Genomic DNA, 21,739 nt, shown 5'->3' on the forward strand with positions numbered 1-21,739 from the left:
TATTTTGCAGTCAAGTCTTGAAGAGTTGATTGCTGCAGCGCTTGCATGCCTCTTATATCCAGGATCCTCTAAAGTCTGAAGTTGTGTCCGAACTCAGATGCAAAGAACAGCTACCTAGCGGGTTTTTCTTGAGGAGAGTCACCTGGGGGCGAGTACTATACTGGGTACTGGGCACGCACGACAGGGCCATGCAGTATTCTTTTCGTTGCAATTGCGCCTCATTACTGGTTTTGTTCCGTTATCTGTTCCATTGTAGCGGCACGGTTGCCTACTGCGACAAGGATATACCGGAGTATGCGATGTATACAGAAACAGCACTCATCTATGTGCGCGTGAACATAGATCGACACCCACACCGGCACAGTTTGATGGCTTGGATGTTCACTCTGACATGTGGACCATGCAATGAACACCAACAGGTACCTACTGGTCTTTGTTCCAGGCATTGTTAATCATCTTAATTTGTATTTATAGGATTGTACAATGTGAGCTATTGTACTAGCGTGTTTTCTTTGTTATTAAAAGTTGACATTTGACATTTGTAAAGTGATCTTATTCATAGGACGAAAGCGAGCTAGGGGGAAAAAAAGAATGAAGTCCGCAGTGACAAATCTCGACGAAGCCAACTCCGCCATTGCTACAACGTTTTACAACAAGACACAGTCCGAACGGTGCAATTGAGGTCTAAGGGAGTTTTTAGTGGTATTTAAGATCAAGATCTGGTATATGAAATCTGAGATTTGATAGATCCAAGGTAACGCAAGTAGCGATCTACCAATACACCTCAGATCGTCACCGCCATGTGCCGACCGATCTTGAAGTCGGCGGTTGGCACCAAAGATAACTCAGGCATCGAATCAGGTCAAAGTGAACATGCTTCCCACACATTGATACCGGGTTAAAGCAAGTGATACGATATTGGTGTCCTACAATGGCCAAAGGCGATCCAATTGTTCGCAGCAGCTTGGGAGCTATTGAGACGATCAGACGATAACTAGAAACTCTCTCAAGCAATCACCCGTAAGTCTTCTGCTCTTAGATGCTTTCATACCTTCACCCCATCAAGAGCAGCGCGAAGTACTTCAAACCCGCCACCCCCACCAAAATTTCCGACTTCATCAGCTATGTATGACGCTGTAAGACTCCAGTGGCGCACTCTTCATTATTGCTTGCCTGTTCGACTGACACCAGCATCCACTATTTACATATTCAGGACAAGATGCGTGTAATCCTTTTCTTTGCGCTCACAGCGATTGCGTCAGCATCAGTCGTAACGCTCCATGGTGACAAAAAATTGCAACAACGATGTGGGAACAACGAACATCTATGACAATACCTGTGCCACAGGACTGTCAGGACTTCAATCGTTCCTATTACCACTCCAGGCAACAATCGGTTGTCTCTGACGGCGCTCAGAAAAGATGCATGTGCAGGTTCCTACACCGCCTGCGCCCGTTCTGTTACGTATGGCAACTGTATCAAGCCCGTGAATGATCAAAGTGGAAGCAACGCGATGAGCTCGACTCCTACATTCGGCACCGCAAAAATCCAACTTGATAATAAAGAGAGGAGTGGCAATCCCAATGGCCCACCCGTCGAGGGCTCTACCTACTAACAGGAGAATGTCGACCCTTGCACCAGGACATTCTAATCTTACAACTCCCCCAACTATCCATCCGATGCTAGTCGCACAGTGAACGTTGCCAACACCAACGTTCAATTTCACTAGTGGACTTACTGCGATCGATTCTACGGTTACTCGACCATCCAGTCGGTGCAGTCGACCGGTGGACAATCTTGTGGTCAGATCAACGCTGATGGCTCTTGTCCAGAGCTGACTCTAGGCTTGCTGGGTCTGAATGGAGCGAAAATTGGTTCTTATGAGGACCAAAAAGACACTGAGGGACCCTGTCTCAACTCTGGCAACATCAAGGGCTAGGCATTAATGCACCAGACGGTATCAGCTCCTTCAAAGTTACGTTTCTCGTCCTCTCCTCGTTCTTCTCTTGTTGCGGCCACCGCCGGATTTTCATCATTTCAGGGGAATTTCAACCCTAACCCTACCCGGAATGAGCGTTGCCAGATCAGAGATCAGCTTCGCGCTGGGCAGCTTAAACGGCCTGTCAAACACATGGCCTACCAAAACCAGTGGTTTGATTGATGTTCGAAGATTCCGGCATGGCCCCTTTAAAATGCCCGTGACTGGCTCAAGCTCTAACGGAGTGACATTGACTAGGCTGGAGTTAATTAGCGACTAAGAGAGTAGGTAGCACACAAGGTCATAAGGGGGATAGTGGCATGAGGAAGAGCGTCGACGGCTAGCATGGAAACGCTTTGGCCGCATGTACTTCGTCTTGCGTATCAATGTTCGCCCTCCATACATACAGATGACCAGTGCATTCCATCCTCCATCATCTCCTGGATGTTTGGAAACATGATGTGGGATCTTACAGAGAGTACAAATCTGTTCTAACTGAATGTAACTAACTCTCTTAAAGATACAAGTACGTTATCCTGCGGCGCCCCGCGGGCTCACAGGGAGAGCGCCAGCCCCACATGTATAGCGGGCGGTTACATACCCGAACAGAAGTTCAAAGGCGCTCCCTCGCTCGCTCTCGCGGAGCTGAGGATGTATATGGGGCGCATGATGGATCATCGCCATTCAACTTAATAACACATTTCTCTCGGAATCGATCACTGCTCAGCGCAAGCCACATTCTTGGTTAGCCAGTTGCGTGACATCATGCTGCTGTGGATTCTGATATATTACGTAACGCGCATCGACCAGAGCCACCATTATTGCACACGACACAGTGCTCCCATGCCCCAAGCCCTGGCTGCATACCTGGCAGCTTACCGTCTGCTTGAGCAAGCTGCCAACCAATCAGATGGACGTGGCGGAGATGCCCTCGCACCAGGACAATGTCACTCGGCCTTTAGAAGGCAGAAAAGAGCGTGCCAAGTCGAGCCTCTTTTTCGTTATTTGGTGTAGCACGATGAGTTCCGAAAAGCAAGTGGTCCTGCTGACGGGCGCATCGCGCGGGCTCGGACTCGCAATTGCCAAAATCCTTCTCCGCGGTTCCCAGTCGGTGCCTCCGGCTCGAGTCGTCACACTCGCTCGATCCCACCCTGCCGAGCTTCAGTCGCTGGAAAAGGAGTTCCCACATGACTTAGTCTGCGTGCAAGGAGACGTGACCGAGCAGGGAGACAACCAAAAGGCTGTGGACACAGCAAAAGCACAATGGGGACGCTTGGACAGTGTAATTTTGAACAGCGGTATCTTACTCTTTGGCCGGTTGGGAGAGCAGGCGAGTGTGCTAAGTCGAGTCTCTTTCGAACAACCTTCGCTTGCTGACCATGCGGGCATTTTCACTACAGAGTGCCGCTGATTTCTTCCAAGTGCAGAATGTCAACCTGCTATCCTTGCATCTGACATTAATGGTCGCCCTACCTCATTTGCGCAAAGCACCCTCTGGCTGCGGCAAGGTCGTCTTCGTCTCATCCGGCGCCGCTGTGGCTAACAGCGCCGCCTGGGGTGCGTACAACGTCTCCAAGGCTGGGGCAAATGCACTCGCGCGCACGCTCGCGCAAGAGGAAAAGGGAGATGCGAGCCAGGGACGAGCGCCGGTCGCCGTGTGGGCAGTTCGACCAGGCGCCGTGGACACGGAGGTATGTCTTTCTGGACAATTACTGAAACCAGATTGCTGAAATGCGAGTATGCTGTCAGATGCAAGCCAACCTGCGCGCCAATAGCGCCCAGCATGTCGACTCAGACGTGCATCAGCGCTTCATAAAGTTGCACGAGGAAGGCCAGCTGCTCAAACCCGAGCAGCCGGGCCATGTTCTCGCCGCACTTGCCCTGCTCGGTACCCGAGAAAGTCCCGCCGACGGGAAACAAGCAGGTCTCGGTGCTCAGGGCGCCTTTGTCAACTGGAATGCCGAAGAACTGCTCCATGGAGCCTGGCAGCTGCCGGCTTGAGTATATATATGCACTGGCAAAAGAATACAATATATCCGAGTAAGCAGGCACGCAGAGAGCATCAGGGACTCCAACCTGATTGCTTCGCGCCCGTGTCGGCTTGTGCACGTGTTGGAGATTCTAATCGCCGTGGTGGGCTTCGACTGCGCGACTTGGTACATGCACTATCTCTCATCCTGTAGGCACCTACATTTCGGGGCAGACGTGACGTTTCTCGCCTGCTTTCATGCATCCTCGAATGTAGACGTTCACGCTCTTGGACGCCTAGGTTCGGATCTCCACCGCGGCCCCAAGGGTGCTGATCAGGCCCAAGGCTTCTTTTCAGCTCCCGAGCTCCCGAGCTCATCCGCGCGTCTGCCATCCGCATGGGACCCATTGCTGAACTCTGCGCGAATCGCCCGCGTACTACAAGCCCAACGCTCGAAGGACCGGGGTAGGCATCCTGGGGCGGCGCTGGCCCCCGAAAAGCGACTGATGAGATTGCTGGAGCATGGATGACACAGTCAAGGACTGCACCTTCTCTGAGGCGCAAGTCTCCAACGGTCTTAAGTGCGTTGCGCTTCCCTGCTTCGTCGTCCGCTGCTTCGTTGACTTCTTGATACTGATCTGCCTCGCGCATCTTTCCCTTGTCTCTGCGCTGCAAGTATTTGGGCAGCATCTCTCTTGCATTTTCTTCACCAAGCAGCGTTGTCAAGGTTGAGCGCGAAACGCGAGTGATGTCGTGGAAGTAGTCTCGCGCTCTAGCCTCGTTGGCCTTGTAGTCCCAATATACGACTCGAAAGGAATGCCGAGAGAAGGGTTGGGATAGCGGGCTGGCAGCGTGTAATTGAGCGCAGATGGTTCTGAGAGACGTCGTCGACCTTCCTCCGCAGAAACCATTATGAGTTATATAGATATCCAAATATTCTCAAAGAGACATGCCCTGAAGACATACCAGACATAGAGCTTGAACTCATCCTCCAAAGGCCGACCACCGGGCTGCATCGACGACAGATCCCGCCATGGAGCCCCCAGCTTGACATACACGCGGATCAAGAACGGCGTGGCCTAGAGTAAGAAGCACAAGATATGTAGAGAACTCAGCTCTGTACATGTTTTCCCAATGCTCTTGAACTCACATCGTCGCCGGCTGCAACAGCGATGGAAGCCATCGCCCCTACCCTCCGAATGCTGAGTCAGATACGGCGGGTCCAGCTCCAGCGCTTTGCCTATCGACGTGGTCGCTGACTAGCACACTCGCTGTGGGTGCAGCCTTGATGCTTGCGAGGAAGGAATCCCAAGCAGCCCACATACACTCCAGAAAGCGAGGGTCCTTCTTATCAGCATCAGCTGCACAGGCAGTAGGCAGTCTGCAAGAGGCCGCAGCGTCATGCCTTCATGACGACGAGGAGATGTGTTCTCCCCCGGCGGAACGGCGGCTTTCGGAATTTTTTGGCGATCGTAAGCGGTTCATCACGAGCACCGTCGTCCTTCGCTTCTTCCAAGCCAGCTGATGCGTCGGTCATGCCAAGCTCTGCTCCCTTAGACGCAGCAGAGTGGTGCTGGTCTGCTGCCAGGCACAGACAAACTTCCAGCTGAGTTCCATTTGTGCGGACGAGAGAGGATGCAAAAGGCTTTCATGAGCGGAGCGACGGCAACGCTGCTGAGAGCGACACGCTGTGCCGCAACGCCGGTGCGGGCAGCAAGATCACACAACTGTTGCCTGCCAACCAGCACGGCATCTGCAAATATCGCAGCATCAACCACACTGTTCTGCACACGCAGGTTGCATACCTCAAGGCCCAAGCTGGTCCCAGATAAAGTTGGCGGCAGGCAGTCTACCGACCAAGGCACAGACGGCGGCCACACATCCCCAACGCAGCAACCTGAAGCAGAGGCGTCGGGGCCGAAGCCGACTCTTGGGCGATCCACATCGCTCTTCGACATTGACACGAGCACATCCTCCTTGATCGAGGCTCCAGATGCCACGAGTGGAAAGGATGGAACCGCGAACGATGCTGCGCGCACAGGGGCCAAGGGGAAGCGCTCCATGAGCTCTATAGACAAGAACCGGCGAACACGGACACGGGTTCTTCTTGGCATCGCTGGCTTATGCCTTGCGGCTACTGTGGTGCAGGCTGGTAGAGAAATGGATGAAAGAGAGGCGAAGCGGTTTGAAGATGTGAGTCGTAGGCACGCTCGCTTGACTCATATACACAATCTTACTTCTTGCCGCTTGCTTGCAGAACCCACTGAAAGACAGCTGGTTTGGACGGCTGTGGCTGAGGACAACGTCGATGAAGGAAGATCTCAATGCCCCAGCGTGGGAAAAGCTACTGCCAGATCCGCTTCCCTTCCCCTACAGCCGCCCTTACACCTTGGTCGTCGATCTAGACGGGCTCATGACACACTCGGCCTGGTCTCGAGAACATGGCTGGCGGACAGCCAAACGCCCCGGTCTCGACTACTTCCTCGGCTACCTATCGCAGTGGTACGAGATTGTTCTGTACACTTCGCAGCCTTTCTATACGGCTGGGCCAGTCATCGAAAAGCTCGACCCGGATCGCCGCTTCTTGACGTACCTATTGTTCAGAGAGAGCTGTAGGAGCGTCGATGGCAAGATTGTCAAGGACTTGGACGCATTGAACAGAGATCTCAACAAGGTTATCATCCTCGATACGAAGAATGAGGGGTTTGCTCTCCATCCGCAGAATGCCGTACTGGTCAAGAAGTGGGAAGGAAACAAAGACGACCGAGAGCTTATCCACCTCATCCCTTTCCTCGAGGCTATCGGCATATACGAAATCCCGAACGTCCGCAAGACAATCGAGGCGTACAAGGACACACATATCCCGACAGAGCACGCGAAACGTACACTCGAAATGCGTGCTGTCGAGTATGAGCAGTGGAAGCAAAAGAAGGAAAAGCTTGGCAGCGGCGGGGGGCTGTCCCTTTTCGGAGGAGGCGCATCAAGGCAGAGCGTAGACGACGAATTCAAGACTTGGTACGACCGAGAGCGCGAGCGCTTCCAGCAAGCTCATCTCGAAGAGGAAAAGTACTGGAAGGAAAATGGAGAGGAGATCCGAAGGCAGGCCAAGGAGGACCAAGAGCGGCAGCTCAAGGAGATGAAGACGAATGCATGGAGGTGAGCGGTTCGAACAATGCTCGGCATGACAACCAATTCAGTGCTAACAAAGAGCGACTGCTTCCTCTTGACAGCTTCCTCATGGGCGGTGCGAAACCGGGGCAGGATGAAAATGCAGCACAGGGAGCGGCCCCTGCCAGCTGAGGCCACTACTATCACACAAGCATTTCACCACTCTTTGATGCCTTCGAGAGCGACCTCCAGTGCACTGCTGTATCAATAGGCTCCCTGCAATGCAGTCTCTATGTCTTTGATCACCTTGAAGATTAGGCTTCCGATGAAAGGGTAAATTTGGCTGCCACCTCATCGAAAGCAGCCTCCCGCTCGTTGTATGCAATTAGCACCGGATGTTTTGTGTTCCGAGCTTGCAGTTTTCTGGCAAAGACAGCAGGTGGAGCCGGGTCAGCTATTACACGCGATCAGAATGTTCGCCACCCAACGCACTGCATGGCCTCGGCCAATGATTCCGGTGTCCGACTCAGATGCGGGGCAAGCGCAACGCGATTGGCGAGAACTGATTCGTTGCTAGGATCCTGTGAGGCGGAGGGAAGGCTCGTCATTCATGCCCCTTGCTTCCATCTCAAAAAGCTTAACCTCGGCGTCGATCCTCACAAGCTTCTCTGCATGTTCCAACGTGGCTGCTGCTGCTTTCCATTGTCCAAGCACCATCTGTGCCGCTGCTTTGCCTGTGAGAACGTTGACAGTGCTGGGCTTGCCAGCTTGCGCGGGGTTCTGCGCGAGCTCGTCGTAGACGTAGTACGCTTGCTGTGAGGAACGGCCACCTTGCACAAGGCCGATCCAGGCTTCGATGAGCTGGTAAACAAGAAGATGGCGGGAGAAAGGGTAAGAGATGGACTATAGAGCCCAACGGAGAGAAGGAGGCTCACTTGGATCAGCAACGAGTCATCAGCCCAGGACCGGGCAGCAGTAAATTCCTTCTGCGCGAGGTCAACTCGGTTGATGCTGAGCAGAATGTGAATGCCGAGCGCGACGCATTCGAGCTCCTTGTTTTTCCCTTCCTTTTCACTGGCAACATCGAGCGTCTCGAGAGCACCAAGAGGGTCGCCATCCCGTGCCATTGCTGTCCCGGCGCACACCCTGACGACCTCTCCCTTGGGATCGCCGACTACAGCCTCATCGAGAAGCTCAATAAGGCTGGCTAGCGCTTCATCTGATGACTTCGCATTTCCCTGCTGCTGGCTTGCTACGAATTTTGCAAGCTGACGTACCGCGCCGACCGCGATGTTGCCCTCGGCCAGGCTTGCAGGGAGCAGCGCCAGCGCCTTACCTGGGTCTGACAGCGCGATGTGAGAACGGGCTGCGTAGAGAAGATTCTGTTGAGTGGCTTGGTTCGAAGGGTCTACCGACTGCAAAGAGGCGAGTTCGATGCAGCCCTTGTAAGCACCCTGATAGAAGAGGGACTGGACCTCAAAGCTGCTCATGATCACTGCTTTGAAGCTAGAGTATGAGCGGGTGATCTGCGATGCGATGCATGCAATAAAGGAGGCCCTCCTTTACTCGGACTCTCGACTCGGTCTGACACTCCTGGCGTATTCCAGGAGCAACGAGGCAGTATCGATAGCAGTCTATCTTGTGTGACAAGAATGAGGGTCATAGAAGATGGTTAAAAGGAGTGAAGTCGTTAAATTACAAGTTGAATCTGTGATGATGCAACTATCGGTTGCGTGTCGCTCTGCAACGCGACACCCAGTGTCATCAACACTCATCTCCCGTTGTCTCTCGCTGCCCATCACCTCGTTGCCGTTGACGACATCCATATCAATGCGGCACAAGTCACATACACGCCTTGACATCCGATCATCTCCACTTCAGCAGCATACGGGCCTTCGATCACACAGGCTGGAATCAGTCGATACGAAAGAGCGTGTAACAGACTGTATCTTTCCTTGGGACTGCACAGCAACAATGCCGGTGAGGAAACCTGCAGCTTTGACTGTCGAGCTCGCACTGACCAGCCCTGACCCATGCGGTTATCTCGCCAATCTTCGCATCGAGCTGATTCCCTTTCCATTTTCAGGCATATCATTCCATGTACAACCAAGATCCAGACGCGAGGGTCTACGGATCCATAGCGCTTTTGCCGATCAGGACACGTATCCGCGGCCCGGCGCCGACTCCAGGTGCGTCTGAATCACACTACAGTGGGTGGAGCCACTCGTGCCATGCTCACAAATGCTGTTCATCATGGTTTCATTCGGCATGCTGCGGGCACGTTTGCTATGGGTTTCTCTTTGTGCGTATCGATGCCCCTTTTAAGCTGATCCGTCGGCTATGGACATCATCGATGAGTCGATCGACCTGTTCAGGGCCAACTCACTCTTCCGCAATTTTGAGATCAAGGGGCCAGCCGACCGGGTATGTGCCGAGCTGGTACTAGCTACACCTTGTTTCCCTTCTGAGCTGACTACGGACTAATAACTGGATGCATGAAGGCGCTCATCTACCTGATTCTCTTCATCTCGGACTGCCTCACCAAAATTGCGACCGCAAGAGTGCCTATGTCCCAAAACGAAGCCGTCAAACAGCTTTCGACGTACGCGGTCGACAACTTTGCGCTGCCGGGAGACGCGAATTTCCCTCTCAATCAGCTCTACTCTGCTCCAAGGGATCGCGCAGAGGCCGGTGAGCGCTATCCGCTCAATTTAATTGCTCGGCATGAAGGGCTTCTGATTTGGCCATCGATCATTGCATTTTACAGACGCCCTCCGATCATATCTAACTCAAGCAAGGCAGGAAACAGCAGCAAGACTTATCGAGAAGATCTACATCAATGGCAAGCCAAGCAAGTTCTGGCTAGCATTCACTAAGCGAAAGTTGTATGTGTCATGTCTGCCTTCATGCGCATGTACCGGAGAACCAAAACTGAAATCAATGCGTGTTCTGTACAGCATGGGCAAGAGCTTGAGCTAGGCGCAAGGTTGCGTTGTCCTGCATTGTAGAGCGCATGGCACCGACCAAATGTGTTCCCACGTTAATGAGCCATGCGATGACTAGTAATACAGTGCGTAAGGCGTAACCCCCTTGCCAAAATGCATACGCTACGGGGGCACCTCATGTGCGAGCAACCAAAGCTTGTCGATGCCTTCTTGCCAGCTGGAATGTGAGGAACCCAGCAATGACAGCGCTGATGGCTCCTAAACGGAACACGATCCCAATTGCGGCTGCGTCGTGCTCGGTGTCTCCAGGTGCGGCGGCTGCCCGCTCCACCAGCGAAGCGACTCCTGTGCCTCCTGTCGCTGCTGGCAAAGCACATGCGATGCATTTTCGTGCTGTCGAGTCCTTAATGGCAAACACTGTATATACCGAGGGAACAACCATCAAACTTAAGTGGCATGTGGTCGCATGTGCAAAGAATACTCACAGGCGCTGGAGAGGGCTGTCGAGATGAATTGAGGCACAACGATGGCGATGTTGAGCAGCCCCAGGATTGTTCCCGCTCGCTCGTGCAAATCTCTCTTTCCCAGTGATTGTTGATAGGCCTCTGTTGCACTCGATTCTCCATTCTCTGCACCATCTGCAGCTTGTGCCTCAGTCTCCCGGTCCTCGTCCGATAGGAAAGCCTCCCGCTCGGCATCAAAGTGTTGCCCACTCGTATTTCCACTTTGAGTCGATGGAAGCGCACTGATCAAGGCGCCTTCGCGATCATTTGAGACAAGGATTCCTACTAGGCTATATGGAATCCAGCTGACGATCGCCCAGGAGAAGCCCGTCGTGATGAGCAACATGGAGGCGAGGCCGGCGCTCATAGAAAGTTCTGCGAAGAGCGTGCTGAACATGGTGAGAGCGAAGAAGAAGGTGGAAAAGCACCACAGTTCCGCCTCCTGCACCTTGTGTTTGAAGATGTTCCTGACCGGGCCACGCTCGAGGTGCAATGCTATGCTTGGCGAATTCTGTTGCACCCCACCTGCCACGAGGTTTGGAGCAATGATGGAGACGAGAAGAGCCAGAATCGCGCGATAGAAGAGCGCACCGGCTCCATATCGAGTCGCGCTCACCGGGTCAGCACCGCCAGGTTGTGCTGATGACCAAATAGAGCCAATCCAAAGGGTCGAGTAGAACATGATTGGGAACCAGCCGAGCCATGAAAAGACTGCATAGGTGAAGAGTCAGCTTCGTAGCCAGACCAGATGATCTCGAAGGGTACGGACATTGTACGGCAAAAATCCACTTGAAAGGTGGGGGTAAAGTCCTTGCCGCCACCACAAAGTCTCTGAAGACCTTCTTGAGGTGTTGTAGCACGGCCGCTACGGTTAGATGTTGTTCCACGCTGCGCACTAGTCTTCGCTCTTGCGCCGTCCAAGCAGTCACAGCATGTGTGCTAAGCAGAAAGAAACTTGTCATGAAGCAGAGACACTTCAGCTGGCCTTCGTTCGATCCTGTTTCAGTGAGTGCTTGCAAACTTGGAAACCAAGAAAACGGTGCATATGTTGGAAGATTCAAGTGAGAGATGAGGAACCCAAGGACGTCTCCCAGCCCCGCAAGCCGCGCAGCCCATGCACTAACTTGCCCTTGCGACGATGGAGGAACCATGTCGATGTACAGCGATCGGTCCATCGACATTATTGCATTGACACTGAAATCGACCCCGAATACTGCAAATACCGCGCAGAGTTGAGAAATCCAGTGAACCTGACGGTGCAGTTGAATGAGACCGTGAGCTAAAAACGACTGGGAGCGCTTCCTGAAGAAAGGGTTGCTCACCTTGGCATCATTCGTCGAAGCAAAAGCGCGCCCGATGTCATTCGCAAACGCAAGTAAAAACATAGCAGCTGTGCTCAAAAGGCAAGCTACGAGCAAGAATGGGCGGCGTCGTCCCCATCTGTGCGTTGACCCATCTGCGAGCACACCGATGACAGGCTGAACGATCAGTCCGCTGAGAGGCCCCGCGACGAGCACGGCAGCTACTTGGCTTTTCGAGAGGCCCAGCTCGATCAAGTAAGGGCTAGCAAAAGCCATTTCCATGCTCCATACCAGCTGCCAGCCAAAGGCACCGACGGTGAGCAGCGGCAGCTGCAGCTGGGGGGGACCCCGAAGGACGGCTGGCTGATCGGCAACGTCGACGCCAGGCGGCGGGAGGTCCGACTGCGCAGCTCCTCCACACAACATGACGACGGCTGCTCCTGAGCGTGACGAGCAGCGCTGGGATGGAACCTGCAGACGCCACAAGCGCTCTTCCCGCTGCGTCTATGGACGGTGGCCTCAGCTGGAACCGAGAAGTGGCCTGCATTGGAGGCCCCGCAACATGATTCGATCGGCCAAATTCGAAGCCGCTGATAAGGTAAGTAGGGTTCATCCCATGCCATGGTTGTGAAGGACCGAAACGAGCACGTGACCATGCCCATGCGCTCAGCTACGTATGGGGAATGGGCCCCACCATCAGTATATTCTACCATCATCTCCTTCTCCCCTCACCTCACATATGCTCGATTCTGTTATACACACCTGGATATTTCTCAGCCTTCTATGGATCTAGCCATTATCCCTGCCTGCCTTCATAGAGGGCAATCGCACCCCTGGGGATTGGCCTACTGTGAGCACCGGCAGTTGCAACCCCTATCAAACTCTGGATTCTGGAAGCACTCTCTGGAGCAACGGCTTACGAAACTAACTTTGGAGTTTGGACAGGCATTCCAAGCTGAGCGCACTTCATTGTCAGAAAGCATGTATATTCTGGCGAACAGCTCCTCTTACGTCGTCATAGCTGATCCCCCTTCATTTCGAGCCAACTCGGCTGAATGAGCTTCCGTAACGGATACGCCGGCTTTCGTGCTACCAAGATGACCGCCGGAGAGACGCGTCCTGAGCGACTCGTACCGCTTCCTTTGAGCCATGCTAACACTGGGCCGCACCTTGTCAAGAGCCGCAAGGAAGTGCGGCTGAGTAATAAAGATTTGTGGTGAGCTTTGGCCCGGTGCGGCTGGCTGTACGGTGTTCATAGGCACTGCCTCGGCTGTGAGTGAGAAGCGGATGGTCTCGCGCAGCGCTGCAACAGCAGCTTCGCGCACCAACGCTGCAAGATCGGCACCGGAAAAGCCGTCGGTGCGAGGATCGAATGCAATCGCGTGCAGATTTACGACCGCATCGCTGGTACTTTGCGCTGGCATCTCAGTGAGCAGCGGCGACGCCTTGGTGAGAGCGCGCAGGATTTCCAGACGCTCGGAGCTGTTCGGCAAGTCAACGTAGAGTAGTTTATCCAGGCGGCCGGGGCGGCACATCGCTGGATCGACAATATCAGGGCGATTCGTGGCTGCGATCACATATGTCTGTCCTCGTCCTTCCAGTCCGTCGAGTTCAGTGAGGAGGGTGTTGACGACACGCGACGACGCTTCTGAAAGCGCATCGTCTCGCTTCGGAACGAGCGCATCCAGTTCGTCAAAGAAGATCACGCAGGGAGAAGAAGCCCGTGCGCGTGCAAAGACCTGCCGAACAGCGCGCTCGCTCTCGCCCACGTACTTGTTCAACAGCTCTGGGCCCTTCACGCTGATGAAGTTGGCCCGGCTCTCATTCGCAACGGCTTTGGCGAGTAGCGTCTTTCCGCAGCCTGGCGGGCCCCAGAGCATGACACCCGAGCTGGCGCTAACGCCAACGGCGCGGAACAGCTCTGGTCTCCGGATCGGTTGGACGATCGCCATGCTGAGCTCCTCGCGTGTCTCGTGCAGGGCGCCAACGTCAGCCCAGGTCACGTCTGGAACGGTCGCGAACCCTTCTCGTTTGGACGATGGCTGAATCATCGGTAGTGCTGCTGTAAAGTCTTCGTTCGTGATACTAAGAATGGACAGTTGGTCTTCGGAGAGTTTTCGGGGGAAGCGACGCAGGAATGATGCAATGGTAGAGTGTTGCAGTGCATCAGGGAGGGATTGTAGAAGGGACGAGGGTGTCCTTGGATTGGAAGCCGAGTCTACTTCGATGCTGTTTGAGACAGGTGGTGGAAGTGGCAGAGATGTTTCAACAGGCGCTGCTAGTGATGCCGCCGTGAGCCCTTCCTCCTGGTCGGCGGATTCCATGTTTACGTCCTCTCCTTCGTTTTTGGCCGCTCCTGACCCTTCGCTGGATGTAGCTGGGGCCATGGACCCTGAAGCGATGGCTTCTTCGCCCGCAGAGTTGGTATCTTGTGGTGAAGTGGCTAGCGAGTCCATGTGCGCCAGTGTCTGAAAAATGCGTTTGACAGCAACGATGCCAGCAGTGCTCGTGAGCGCTGTCAGATCTGCCCCTACAAAGCCGGGCGTAGCTTTTGCCAATTCACGGAATTCAAAGTCGCCTGAAAGGCGTAGGTGAGAGGCGAGTACCCGCAAGATCCTGTTCAAGTGCGTGGACCGGTAAAGGATGCATTTGTCAATATTTTGTTCAGAGAATACTTTCACCAGAGAGGATTGATTGAAAAGGATCAGAGACTTGAATGGGTGCCCGAAGGCGTGAAGCACTCAGCGCCCTCGAGAGGGCTCGTGCGATGGTTTGCAGACCGAAAATTTTTGCATCATGAAAAGCATTGGCGGCTACACAGCCCCATGGGAAAGGAATGAATACTCACTGTTCTCTGCCATCTTCGTCCGGAACCCCAAGAGTGATCTCATGGTCAAAACGGCCTGCTCGTCGCAAGGCAGGATCAAGAGAATCTGGGCGATTTGTGGCACCGATGACCATCACGGCCTTGCCTTCGGTCTTTTCCCACGACATGTCTTGGCGAACAAATGAAGAGAACGTGTCAGCTGTAGGCATAACCTTCCGAGAGTGCCACACTCACCATCCAAGCAGGTGAGCAGTTGAGCAACAATTCTGCGCTCCATTTCTCTCTGCGCGTTCTCCCTCTTTGGCGTGATCGCATCGATCTCGTCCAGGAAAACGATACACGGAGCAACACGGGCAGCCTCTTCAAAGAGATCTCTGAGTCCCTTCTCACTCTCTCCACTGGTACCACTGACAATGCTTGGCGCACTAACATTCAGGAAGGGTACACCCATCTCGCCTGCGATGGCTTGCGCCAGACGCGTCTTGCCACAGCCGGGCGGGCCGTGTAAAAGCACGCCACGCGGTGGCACAATGCCAGTGTGGGCATAAATCTCGGGATGTAGGAGCGGCAGGGCAATCAGCTCAAGACACTGCTCGATGGCAGCAGTGATACCACCTAGCGAGGAGAATCGGATCGACGGGGGGGCGTACTTGTCGGCGATGGCCTGGTTGGAAGCTCGTTCTTTCCCCTTGCGGCTCCCACCTGCATGTATTGATGATGATGGTGCAGGCACTGCTCTTCGTAACCGCTTTGAAGTGCTATTCTCCGGCAGAGCTGAAGTCGTAGCTTGAGGCAAAGTTGAGGAGGAGGGAATCCCGACGCCGGTGGGACGATCTTCGTCACCATCAGTCCCCGGCGCTGACGAAGGATGAGAGGGGCGCGCCTTTCGCTTGTGAATGCTGGTCCCCGAAATCGATGGTGAGCCTAGCTGTGCGCCTTCGGTGGTTGGTGTGCCATACCCAGAGCTGTTGCCAGCATCAGATGCGCCAGGGTCGCCATCTTGGCCACCATTTCCGGCTTGCTTCCGCGCGAGAGCTGCGGCCGCTGCCGACCCAGCTGGTGGGACGGGACTGAACCCGGCTGGAATAGGCTTATTGAGGGAGATCTGAGCTCTTCGCTTGCCTGAGCTCGAAGATGGGCCCGACTGTGCCCCTGGTGTGGAGGCAATCGAGGGCTGCCAGGCTGCTGTGATGGAGCGGTTCATGATGGTAACTTCCTCCAAGCCTGATTTCGTCCCAACTCGTCGGCTCTCGTCTAAATCAATTGAAACCGGTTTCTCCGACGGAGAATTTAGATTGACGCATACACAGCTCCGGCAGCCGGCTTCCTTTGCCCAGAGGAATACCCATGTGGTGGATAACAAGTGTGCTGAAGACGATGAAATCGCATGTTGAAGCAAGCTCGAAAAGTCGAAAAAGATGTCTTACGAGATGAAGAAAAGTTGATTGCACCGAATATCGGACCGCATTACGTATTCAATTTTTCTCGTGTGCTTTTCCTTCATCATTCAGGTGTTGAGCAGTAGCAGCTAGTGTGCACAAGTCGCTAGCAAGCGATACTATCCTCATCATGATCGTCGGTGCCTGCTGTTTCACAAGGACAGGGACTAACGGCTTCGATTACGTGCCCATCATCGGTCCAGTTACATCCAATACATGACGCTTTCTCTGCTTGCAGCGCAAGTTCTGGCGGCAGCACGGGCTTCAAGGCCACGCTCGTCTGCACTGCGGGTGGCAACAACACCTTGCACCAACTTGCAATGCCCGGCTTCGAGGGTGAGAAACATCTCTCATTCTGCGGAGCCGGCTGATCTTCGTCCAAGTGCTATTGGATCGAGGACATTCAGCACTCCATCTCCCTTCTCGGAACTAGCCGCAAAAGTCGACAGTGACATACCGTCACAGTCTTCGACAGAGCGCGTTGCCAAGTCGAAGGTAACCAAAGGGAAGTCAACATCTAGCCCGGCATCTTTTGAGGTAAGCAGCTTCCGAATACAAGTATCGGAACAGTATTGCGTCCTTTTTGATCCCCTTGCTGATATATTGATACGTGATTTTCACAGGACCTCGGCATCAATCGTCGTTTGGCTGTTTTGTTGACATCGAGCTATCCCGAAGTCCAAGTCCCAACGCTGGCTCAAGCCACAATCATTCCAGCACTTCTTGCGAAACCTCGCAGTGATCTGATCGCCAGAGCACTCACGGGTACAGGCAAAAGCTTCGGGCTGCTTTTAGCGCTTCTTGCTCAGCCGCGCCTTCGTTTCAGCAACGAGAACCTTGAAGTTCCGGTGAAAGATCCAAATCAAGACCCAGTAAAGTCTGGTCAACCGTCTGAAGTTGCGCGCAGGGAGGGGGTCCAGCACCTGGCAATCTCATCCATCATTCTCGTGCCCACAAATGAGCTCGCCTACCAATATCTCAATTGGGGGCGCAAACTCATTCCTTCCAGCGCGCTACCCTCGCTCGATCCCATTCTACAAATTGTGGTCAACGAGCCTGGCGCACCGTCATGTGCGGATCAACTTTTAAAGATGCGGACCACACCACCACACATTCTAATTGCAACTCCTTCACGGCTGCTCGAACTGTGGGAACATGCTGATCTCACAACAGGCAACGCGCGCAAAACGCTAGGGATAAAGACAGCCAGGACCCTCGTTCTTGATGAGGCAGATGCCCTTCTCAAATTGCCGGGTCGTTTTCCTTCCAAGAAGCTTGCATGGAAGCACGAAAAGCACAAGCCATTCGTGTTGCAGCTTCTCAACCGAATCATGCGCTCTCGATACACTTGCAGCAGTGGTCAAGGTCATCCGAGCGCGGGGATGGAATTTACTTTACCCGAAGATTCTCCCAAGGAAGCGTCGCTTGCCCCAAGCAGGCACCAAAATGCAGGTGCAATGACCAAGCCGAGGGAGAAAGTTCGACGGACCGTACATCTTTCTCGCGAACAGGCAGAAGAAAAGCGGATGTACACCCGTCCCCTCAGCAGACCAAATCTGGCTGATATGTTCAAAGACTCCTCGCCTCCTCCGGACATGCTACCACTGCAGCTTGTCTGCGTCAGTGCAACAGCTAACTCCATCCTCCGTCACTTCCTGGGTGCACGCACTGGCTGGCTGCGAATCGGCTACACAGAAAAAGGCTCTGTGAGGGGCAGATGGCTTGACCTCATGGGTCTCAGCGGGGAACTCAAAAGGGGGATGCGTGACGGTGCTGTCTTGAACGGCCCCGCTCCCGCAGGGTCGGACCTGATGAGCATTTCAAGACCGAATGCGCAGCCGAAGGATGCCGATGCCTTGTTGCCGAAGGAGTTGCGCCACTTTTGCATCGTTGTCGATCAGCCTGAGCCCGAGTCTGGGCTCAGACCGCATTCACTTAAACGAAAAGAGGTCGACGGGCAAATTCCAAAGATGCGCAACCTATACAGGCTTCCACCTCAAGTGCGAGCGTCCAATGAGCCGCAGGTACCAGAGGGAAAGCGTCCCAAGCCTGCAGTGGTCGAGGCTTGGGGTTCCAACGACGACAAGGAAGAGGCCGACGACGCCATCGTCCGTGCGACAGCCTATGCATTTGCTGTCGAAGGTGCACAGCGCGCGCTAGCAGTGATACCGCCCTTTTGGAGTATCTTCAGGACACGAGACCGCCTCGCTGAACTCGGCGTGCCAGTCCGGATCGTGGACCGAGAAGCTTTGGCCGAATTATCGGAAACGACAGGCTCCGTCCTCTACTTATTGCAGTCGCTCAACACGCGTGGCCTGGATCTGCCTGACCTCAGCCACGTGTTCATTCTCGGCTGGCAGTCTGCGAAAACTACAGTAGAATACACACATCTCGCGGGTCGCGCTGCACGGATGAAACCTTTGCCAACCAGACCTGACTCATCTGCCGATCATCAAGACGTGGCCGATGCTTTTACCCGCCCCGATGGCACAGTCATCACGATTCTTGCGGGTCTACACTACAAAGACCAGCACGTCGCCTTCGAGGGTGGGGAGTACTTAAAGACCGTCTCGCGCGGTGAGCTAAGCATGAAGACAATCCTCAAACACCTCGGCGTAAGCCGCGTCCCCTTGGGGCTCGACTTCTTTCAAATGCAGCCGGACGAACCTGATTCCGACGAGAATTGACTCTCGTGAGACTTTGCGTGGATTCCTTACGCATAGCATGTTGGATCACTCGCAAGCTCATTTAATACATGTAGCTGACATCATTTAAGCATTGCTGAGGCCGTTTTATCGCTACTCATTTAGCTTGTGGCTTTGGCTCGTATCTTTCTACAGCCCTTGTCCAGCTTGCTGTGCCTGCTACCCCACTTAATCGATTGACTTCTTGCCTTCGTCCCCGAATTATTAGCGACCCTTCTACTTGGCGACTGCTTCCTTCGCCACCGCCTCTACTGCATCAAGATCTGGCACCAAGTGCTCGCCAGCCGTCTTTTTGCTTCCTGCAACTTCATCGTCGCCGTCCGTGATATCGCTTGCGCTGGTGACGCCTCTGGGCCTGCGAACGCGCCCACTCTGTTGGTCGAGCCACCTGGCGCCTCCCATTCTAAAGAAAACCATGCTACCGAACGCCATGATGGCCCCGTACCAGCACATGCTGTGGTATGCTGCGATGCTCTTGCCAAAGTCCAGCACCAAGAATGGCGCAACGGTAAAGTTGAGCGTGAATTGCACAGCGGCTATTGAACAGCCCGCGTAGACCAGCTGCGATGGCGAATACCGGCTGAGGGTGCCAAAGGATGGGTTGGGAGCGCGTGTGTCGGCAAAGAATATCGGGCGTACGTGCCGTCGCAGTTGACGAGCAATGGAGGACTGCACGCCGGCAAGGAAGAATGCGACGTAGTAGCCGGGTGCTACACCGTGCCAAAATGCGCTCGTCAGGAAAGTGGCCATAGTTGTCTTGAACCCCGGCTTGCGGCCGGGTCGCGTGAGACGTTTGTATACATTATTCCGGAGCCAGACATCTGGAACGAAAGGAGGAATGTGTTGAGCGCTTGATTGAACATCGCCCATCGATGAAACTACTCACTTGTGTTCATGTTCCAAGCATCCAAGAGCTCCTTCCAGTTGTTGGCGAACTCAATCTTTGCAATGTTGATATTTTGACATCTGTTCCACTTCGTCTTCCCGTCTGGACTGATGCCGTAGAAACCTAAACCAGACATGATGCATGCGCCCTACAAACAGCAGAGGCATAGAAGGGTGTAAGGTCGCGAAAATGATGCAGGAGAAATGTCCGAAACACTTACGTTGGTCAAGCTCCAAACAGCGTAGTACTTTGTCCGCGCGAAAAACCCAGCAGCATTCGCAAAGGCGATTCGTTTCCACCAGGCCCATTCCCTAACGCCACCTTCCGCCACCGGAGTGATGAGGCGGAAGTAGTCCCACTGCGCCGAATAGAGACTGTAAATAGCCATAAAAACCAGACCGACGCCGAGTTCTGTGAGAGCTGCGGATACCCGTCCTGCAGGGGGAGGTCGAGGCTCATGCCCTGGCCCGTTGCCGTTTACGCTAACGACTGGCTTCCCATTTTCACCCTTAGCTTTTTCCGACTTGCTAAGCGGGAATAATGAGCCGTCTGCCCATTTCTTGTAGTCGGCAAATCGCGTGCTAGGACCGATCATGACACCCGGAAAGTAAAAGGCATACCCGAGGAACTCGAGAATGCTGGGCATTTCGGCGATACGTGTCTTCTTTTGTGCGTCGTCGCATTGTTCGACGGAACGTTGGCGGCCGTCATAGCAGTCCCAAGCAAACGTAGTGAGATTCATGACGAGGACCATTTGTGCAGCTGTGATCTCGATGGTGGTGAGTGGAATCGAACCAAAGTGGCGTACGAGATGACTGGCGTTAGATGACGCGGTAGCATCAGCAATCGAACCTCCTCTTCATCGCTACGGGTTCACAACATACTTGATCGTCAAATGCCCCATCTGGCCGGCAAACACTAGCCAGGGCATCCGCTTTCCACCAACCTTGTACTTGACCATCACGTATGTCAGCAAGCTCGTACCGAGAAGCTGCAAGTAGCCGCTATAGAGGTTCATCACCGGAACCAGGAAGAAAGTGGAAAGGACCACATTGGCAATGTGCTTGGCCCTTGGGGACAGATACGGCAATGGGTAGGCTAGGGGATACGACAGAAGGAACAAGCCGAAAAGCTGCATATGTCAAGTAAATCGAATTGATGTCATCTTGAGATCAAGCTCGAATTGCCAGAGAATGAAAGGTCCCTAACGTGCGTCACTCACCTTGAGGTAGTCGACCGGCGTGCCCGACAGGCTGGATAGCTGAGAAAGCCACTCCGACACCATATTGCCGTCTTTCACCAAAAATTAAGAAATATAAAGATCACGGAGGGCTTTGGATAGAACGAGTCCGACGATCTTGCAGATGTGGTGACTTTGCGAGCGTGAGCAGTGACAAAAACGACAACCCGAGTCGCTTCTTAACCATGCACACCTGCGTATTCAAGAACCGAGGTGCCCCGTTACCCCGAGCCAACGCATGCACAAGACTGATAATTCCAAGCCGACCATGAAGGTGCGTCGGTGCGGTGAAGAGGCTTTGCCTAGTGGAGAAGTGCTTGCGTTGGGGACAAAGTCACGTCCATGCTCAGTGCAACGATGGGAAAGAACTTGTTGAGTGGAAGAAGTGATCGAGGATCGGCATGTGAGACATCATCCAAACGCCGTATAAAGCGAGAAAAGTTGGGGCTTTTTTCACCCATGTCACAAAAGCACATGTTCCACCAACCCTTGGCTGACACCTCATACGCAATAATGAGCAACATCAAGATGCGAGCTTTTGTGATGTGCTTCAGACATCATGGAAGGTAAATTGGCATGCTGGGTCAAATGAAACGATGTTTGCGGCTATGTGAGGGGGTACCGTGCTGGCCCAACTGGAACTGAAGCCCCCGAATCGCGATTCCAGCCTGCTGCTCGTTAAGCTATCTCCGCTGCAGCCTTCCTTGAACATCTTGCTGACTGGAGGCCCTGCATGGCTTTTTGTATCGCTGATGCTTCCTATAACATGCTACACTCTCTTCGCCAAACAAGAGAAGGCCGAGCTACTCATGCGAAGAATCGGCCACAACTCCAAGGA

The 21,739-nt window shown here is 53.8% G+C and overlaps 9 protein-coding genes across 9 annotated transcripts; 4 read left to right on the forward strand and 5 right to left on the reverse strand.

Annotated features, from left to right (window-relative positions):
* Window positions 1-2,735: 2,735 nt before the first annotated feature.
* On the forward strand, window positions 2,736-4,032 carry K437DRAFT_240349 (NAD(P)-binding protein). The gene is made up of 3 exons (XM_013385110.1): window positions 2,736-3,308; window positions 3,379-3,669; window positions 3,728-4,032. The coding sequence occupies exons 1-3, from the start codon at window positions 2,889-2,891 to the stop codon at window positions 3,977-3,979; spliced, it is 963 nt and encodes a 320-aa protein (XP_013240564.1). The 5' UTR covers window positions 2,736-2,888; the 3' UTR covers window positions 3,980-4,032.
* Window positions 3,954-5,478, reverse strand: K437DRAFT_296444 (uncharacterized protein). Its single transcript, XM_013385111.1, has 3 exons — window positions 5,098-5,478; window positions 4,914-5,026; window positions 3,954-4,839 (listed from the first exon to the last, which is right to left on the reverse strand). Exons 1-3 carry the CDS (start codon window positions 5,128-5,130, stop codon window positions 4,041-4,043), a joined length of 945 nt encoding a protein of 314 aa, XP_013240565.1. The 5' UTR covers window positions 5,131-5,478; the 3' UTR covers window positions 3,954-4,040.
* K437DRAFT_259574 (NIF-domain-containing protein) lies at window positions 5,479-7,406 on the forward strand. Its single transcript, XM_013385112.1, has 3 exons — window positions 5,479-6,140; window positions 6,205-7,103; window positions 7,178-7,406. Exons 1-3 carry the CDS (start codon window positions 5,583-5,585, stop codon window positions 7,245-7,247), a joined length of 1,527 nt encoding a protein of 508 aa, XP_013240566.1. The 5' UTR covers window positions 5,479-5,582; the 3' UTR covers window positions 7,248-7,406.
* Window positions 7,177-8,713, reverse strand: K437DRAFT_251559 (uncharacterized protein). The gene is made up of 4 exons (XM_013385113.1): window positions 7,991-8,713; window positions 7,716-7,916; window positions 7,548-7,636; window positions 7,177-7,478 (listed from the first exon to the last, which is right to left on the reverse strand). The coding sequence occupies exons 1-4, from the start codon at window positions 8,543-8,545 to the stop codon at window positions 7,370-7,372; spliced, it is 954 nt and encodes a 317-aa protein (XP_013240567.1). The 5' UTR covers window positions 8,546-8,713; the 3' UTR covers window positions 7,177-7,369.
* A 304-nt stretch (window positions 8,714-9,017) lies between these two features.
* K437DRAFT_259577 (putative ARC18-subunit of the Arp2/3 complex) lies at window positions 9,018-10,373 on the forward strand. The gene is made up of 6 exons (XM_013385114.1): window positions 9,018-9,035; window positions 9,142-9,244; window positions 9,382-9,479; window positions 9,557-9,746; window positions 9,823-9,940; window positions 10,013-10,373. The coding sequence occupies exons 1-6, from the start codon at window positions 9,030-9,032 to the stop codon at window positions 10,032-10,034; spliced, it is 537 nt and encodes a 178-aa protein (XP_013240568.1). The 5' UTR covers window positions 9,018-9,029; the 3' UTR covers window positions 10,035-10,373.
* A 74-nt stretch (window positions 10,374-10,447) lies between these two features.
* Window positions 10,448-12,230, reverse strand: K437DRAFT_228862 (uncharacterized protein; the record flags this gene model as incomplete). The annotated part of the gene is made up of 4 exons (XM_013385115.1): window positions 10,448-11,214; window positions 11,273-11,488; window positions 11,525-11,753; window positions 11,826-12,230. 4 exons carry the CDS (start codon window positions 12,228-12,230, stop codon window positions 10,448-10,450), a joined length of 1,617 nt encoding a protein of 538 aa, XP_013240569.1.
* A 545-nt stretch (window positions 12,231-12,775) lies between these two features.
* K437DRAFT_240364 (AAA-domain-containing protein) lies at window positions 12,776-15,835 on the reverse strand (the record flags this gene model as incomplete). The annotated part of the gene is made up of 4 exons (XM_013385116.1): window positions 12,776-14,420; window positions 14,653-14,800; window positions 14,866-15,405; window positions 15,475-15,835. 4 exons carry the CDS (start codon window positions 15,833-15,835, stop codon window positions 12,812-12,814), a joined length of 2,658 nt encoding a protein of 885 aa, XP_013240570.1. The 3' UTR covers window positions 12,776-12,811.
* A 338-nt stretch (window positions 15,836-16,173) lies between these two features.
* K437DRAFT_259582 (uncharacterized protein) lies at window positions 16,174-18,859 on the forward strand. The gene is made up of 2 exons (XM_013385117.1): window positions 16,174-16,607; window positions 16,694-18,859. Exons 1-2 carry the CDS (start codon window positions 16,287-16,289, stop codon window positions 18,755-18,757), a joined length of 2,385 nt encoding a protein of 794 aa, XP_013240571.1. The 5' UTR covers window positions 16,174-16,286; the 3' UTR covers window positions 18,758-18,859.
* Window positions 18,800-21,423, reverse strand: K437DRAFT_240367 (MBOAT-domain-containing protein). Its single transcript, XM_013385118.1, has 5 exons — window positions 20,884-21,423; window positions 20,546-20,793; window positions 19,882-20,476; window positions 19,662-19,809; window positions 18,800-19,596 (listed from the first exon to the last, which is right to left on the reverse strand). The coding sequence occupies exons 1-5, from the start codon at window positions 20,944-20,946 to the stop codon at window positions 18,992-18,994; spliced, it is 1,659 nt and encodes a 552-aa protein (XP_013240572.1). The 5' UTR covers window positions 20,947-21,423; the 3' UTR covers window positions 18,800-18,991.
* Between the last annotated feature and the right edge of the window lie 316 nt (window positions 21,424-21,739).

Source organism: Tilletiaria anomala, assembly GCF_000711695.1.
Source record: "Tilletiaria anomala UBC 951 chromosome Unknown K437scaffold_126, whole genome shotgun sequence".
Taxonomy (NCBI): Eukaryota; Fungi; Basidiomycota; class Exobasidiomycetes; order Georgefischeriales; family Tilletiariaceae; genus Tilletiaria; species Tilletiaria anomala.

Excerpts from the sequence above, each read along its gene's own strand:
- K437DRAFT_251559 (XM_013385113.1), bottom strand. The coding sequence starts at position 8,545 with ATGAGCAGCTTTGAGGTCCAGTCCCTCTTCTATCAGGGTGCTTACAAG. Across the intron at positions 7,917-7,990 it reads ATGACTCGTTGCTGATCCAA|CTCATCGAAGCCTGGATCGG; the intron begins GTGAGCCTCCTT and ends CTTGTTTACCAG. Across the intron at positions 7,637-7,715 it reads TGGAACATGCAGAGAAGCTT|GATCCTAGCAACGAATCAGT; the intron begins GTGAGGATCGAC and ends TCCGCCTCACAG.
- K437DRAFT_240349 (XM_013385110.1), top strand. The coding sequence starts at position 2,889 with ATGGACGTGGCGGAGATGCCCTCGCACCAGGACAATGTCACTCGGCCT. Across the intron at positions 3,309-3,378 it reads TTGGCCGGTTGGGAGAGCAG|AGTGCCGCTGATTTCTTCCA; the intron begins GCGAGTGTGCTA and ends TTTTCACTACAG. Across the intron at positions 3,670-3,727 it reads CAGGCGCCGTGGACACGGAG|ATGCAAGCCAACCTGCGCGC; the intron begins GTATGTCTTTCT and ends GTATGCTGTCAG.
- K437DRAFT_259574 (XM_013385112.1), top strand. The coding sequence starts at position 5,583 with ATGCAAAAGGCTTTCATGAGCGGAGCGACGGCAACGCTGCTGAGAGCG. Across the intron at positions 6,141-6,204 it reads AGGCGAAGCGGTTTGAAGAT|AACCCACTGAAAGACAGCTG; the intron begins GTGAGTCGTAGG and ends GCTTGCTTGCAG. Across the intron at positions 7,104-7,177 it reads ATGAAGACGAATGCATGGAG|CTTCCTCATGGGCGGTGCGA; the intron begins GTGAGCGGTTCG and ends TCCTCTTGACAG.
- K437DRAFT_259582 (XM_013385117.1), top strand. The coding sequence starts at position 16,287 with ATGACGCTTTCTCTGCTTGCAGCGCAAGTTCTGGCGGCAGCACGGGCT. Across the intron at positions 16,608-16,693 it reads CTAGCCCGGCATCTTTTGAG|GACCTCGGCATCAATCGTCG; the intron begins GTAAGCAGCTTC and ends TGATTTTCACAG.
- K437DRAFT_240367 (XM_013385118.1), bottom strand. The coding sequence starts at position 20,946 with ATGGTGTCGGAGTGGCTTTCTCAGCTATCCAGCCTGTCGGGCACGCCG. Across the intron at positions 19,810-19,881 it reads CTGTTTGGAGCTTGACCAAC|GGCGCATGCATCATGTCTGG; the intron begins GTAAGTGTTTCG and ends TGCTGTTTGTAG. Across the intron at positions 19,597-19,661 it reads TGCTTGGAACATGAACACAA|ATGTCTGGCTCCGGAATAAT; the intron begins GTGAGTAGTTTC and ends CTTTCGTTCCAG.
- K437DRAFT_259577 (XM_013385114.1), top strand. Across the intron at positions 9,480-9,556 it reads TCAAGGGGCCAGCCGACCGG|GCGCTCATCTACCTGATTCT; the intron begins GTATGTGCCGAG and ends GGATGCATGAAG. Across the intron at positions 9,941-10,012 it reads GCATTCACTAAGCGAAAGTT|CATGGGCAAGAGCTTGAGCT; the intron begins GTATGTGTCATG and ends TGTTCTGTACAG.
- K437DRAFT_296444 (XM_013385111.1), bottom strand. The coding sequence starts at position 5,130 with ATGGCTTCCATCGCTGTTGCAGCCGGCGACGAT. Across the intron at positions 5,027-5,097 it reads CTGTTGCAGCCGGCGACGAT|GCCACGCCGTTCTTGATCCG; the intron begins GTGAGTTCAAGA and ends TTCTTACTCTAG. Across the intron at positions 4,840-4,913 it reads GAGTTCAAGCTCTATGTCTG|GTCGACGACGTCTCTCAGAA; the intron begins GTATGTCTTCAG and ends CTGCGGAGGAAG.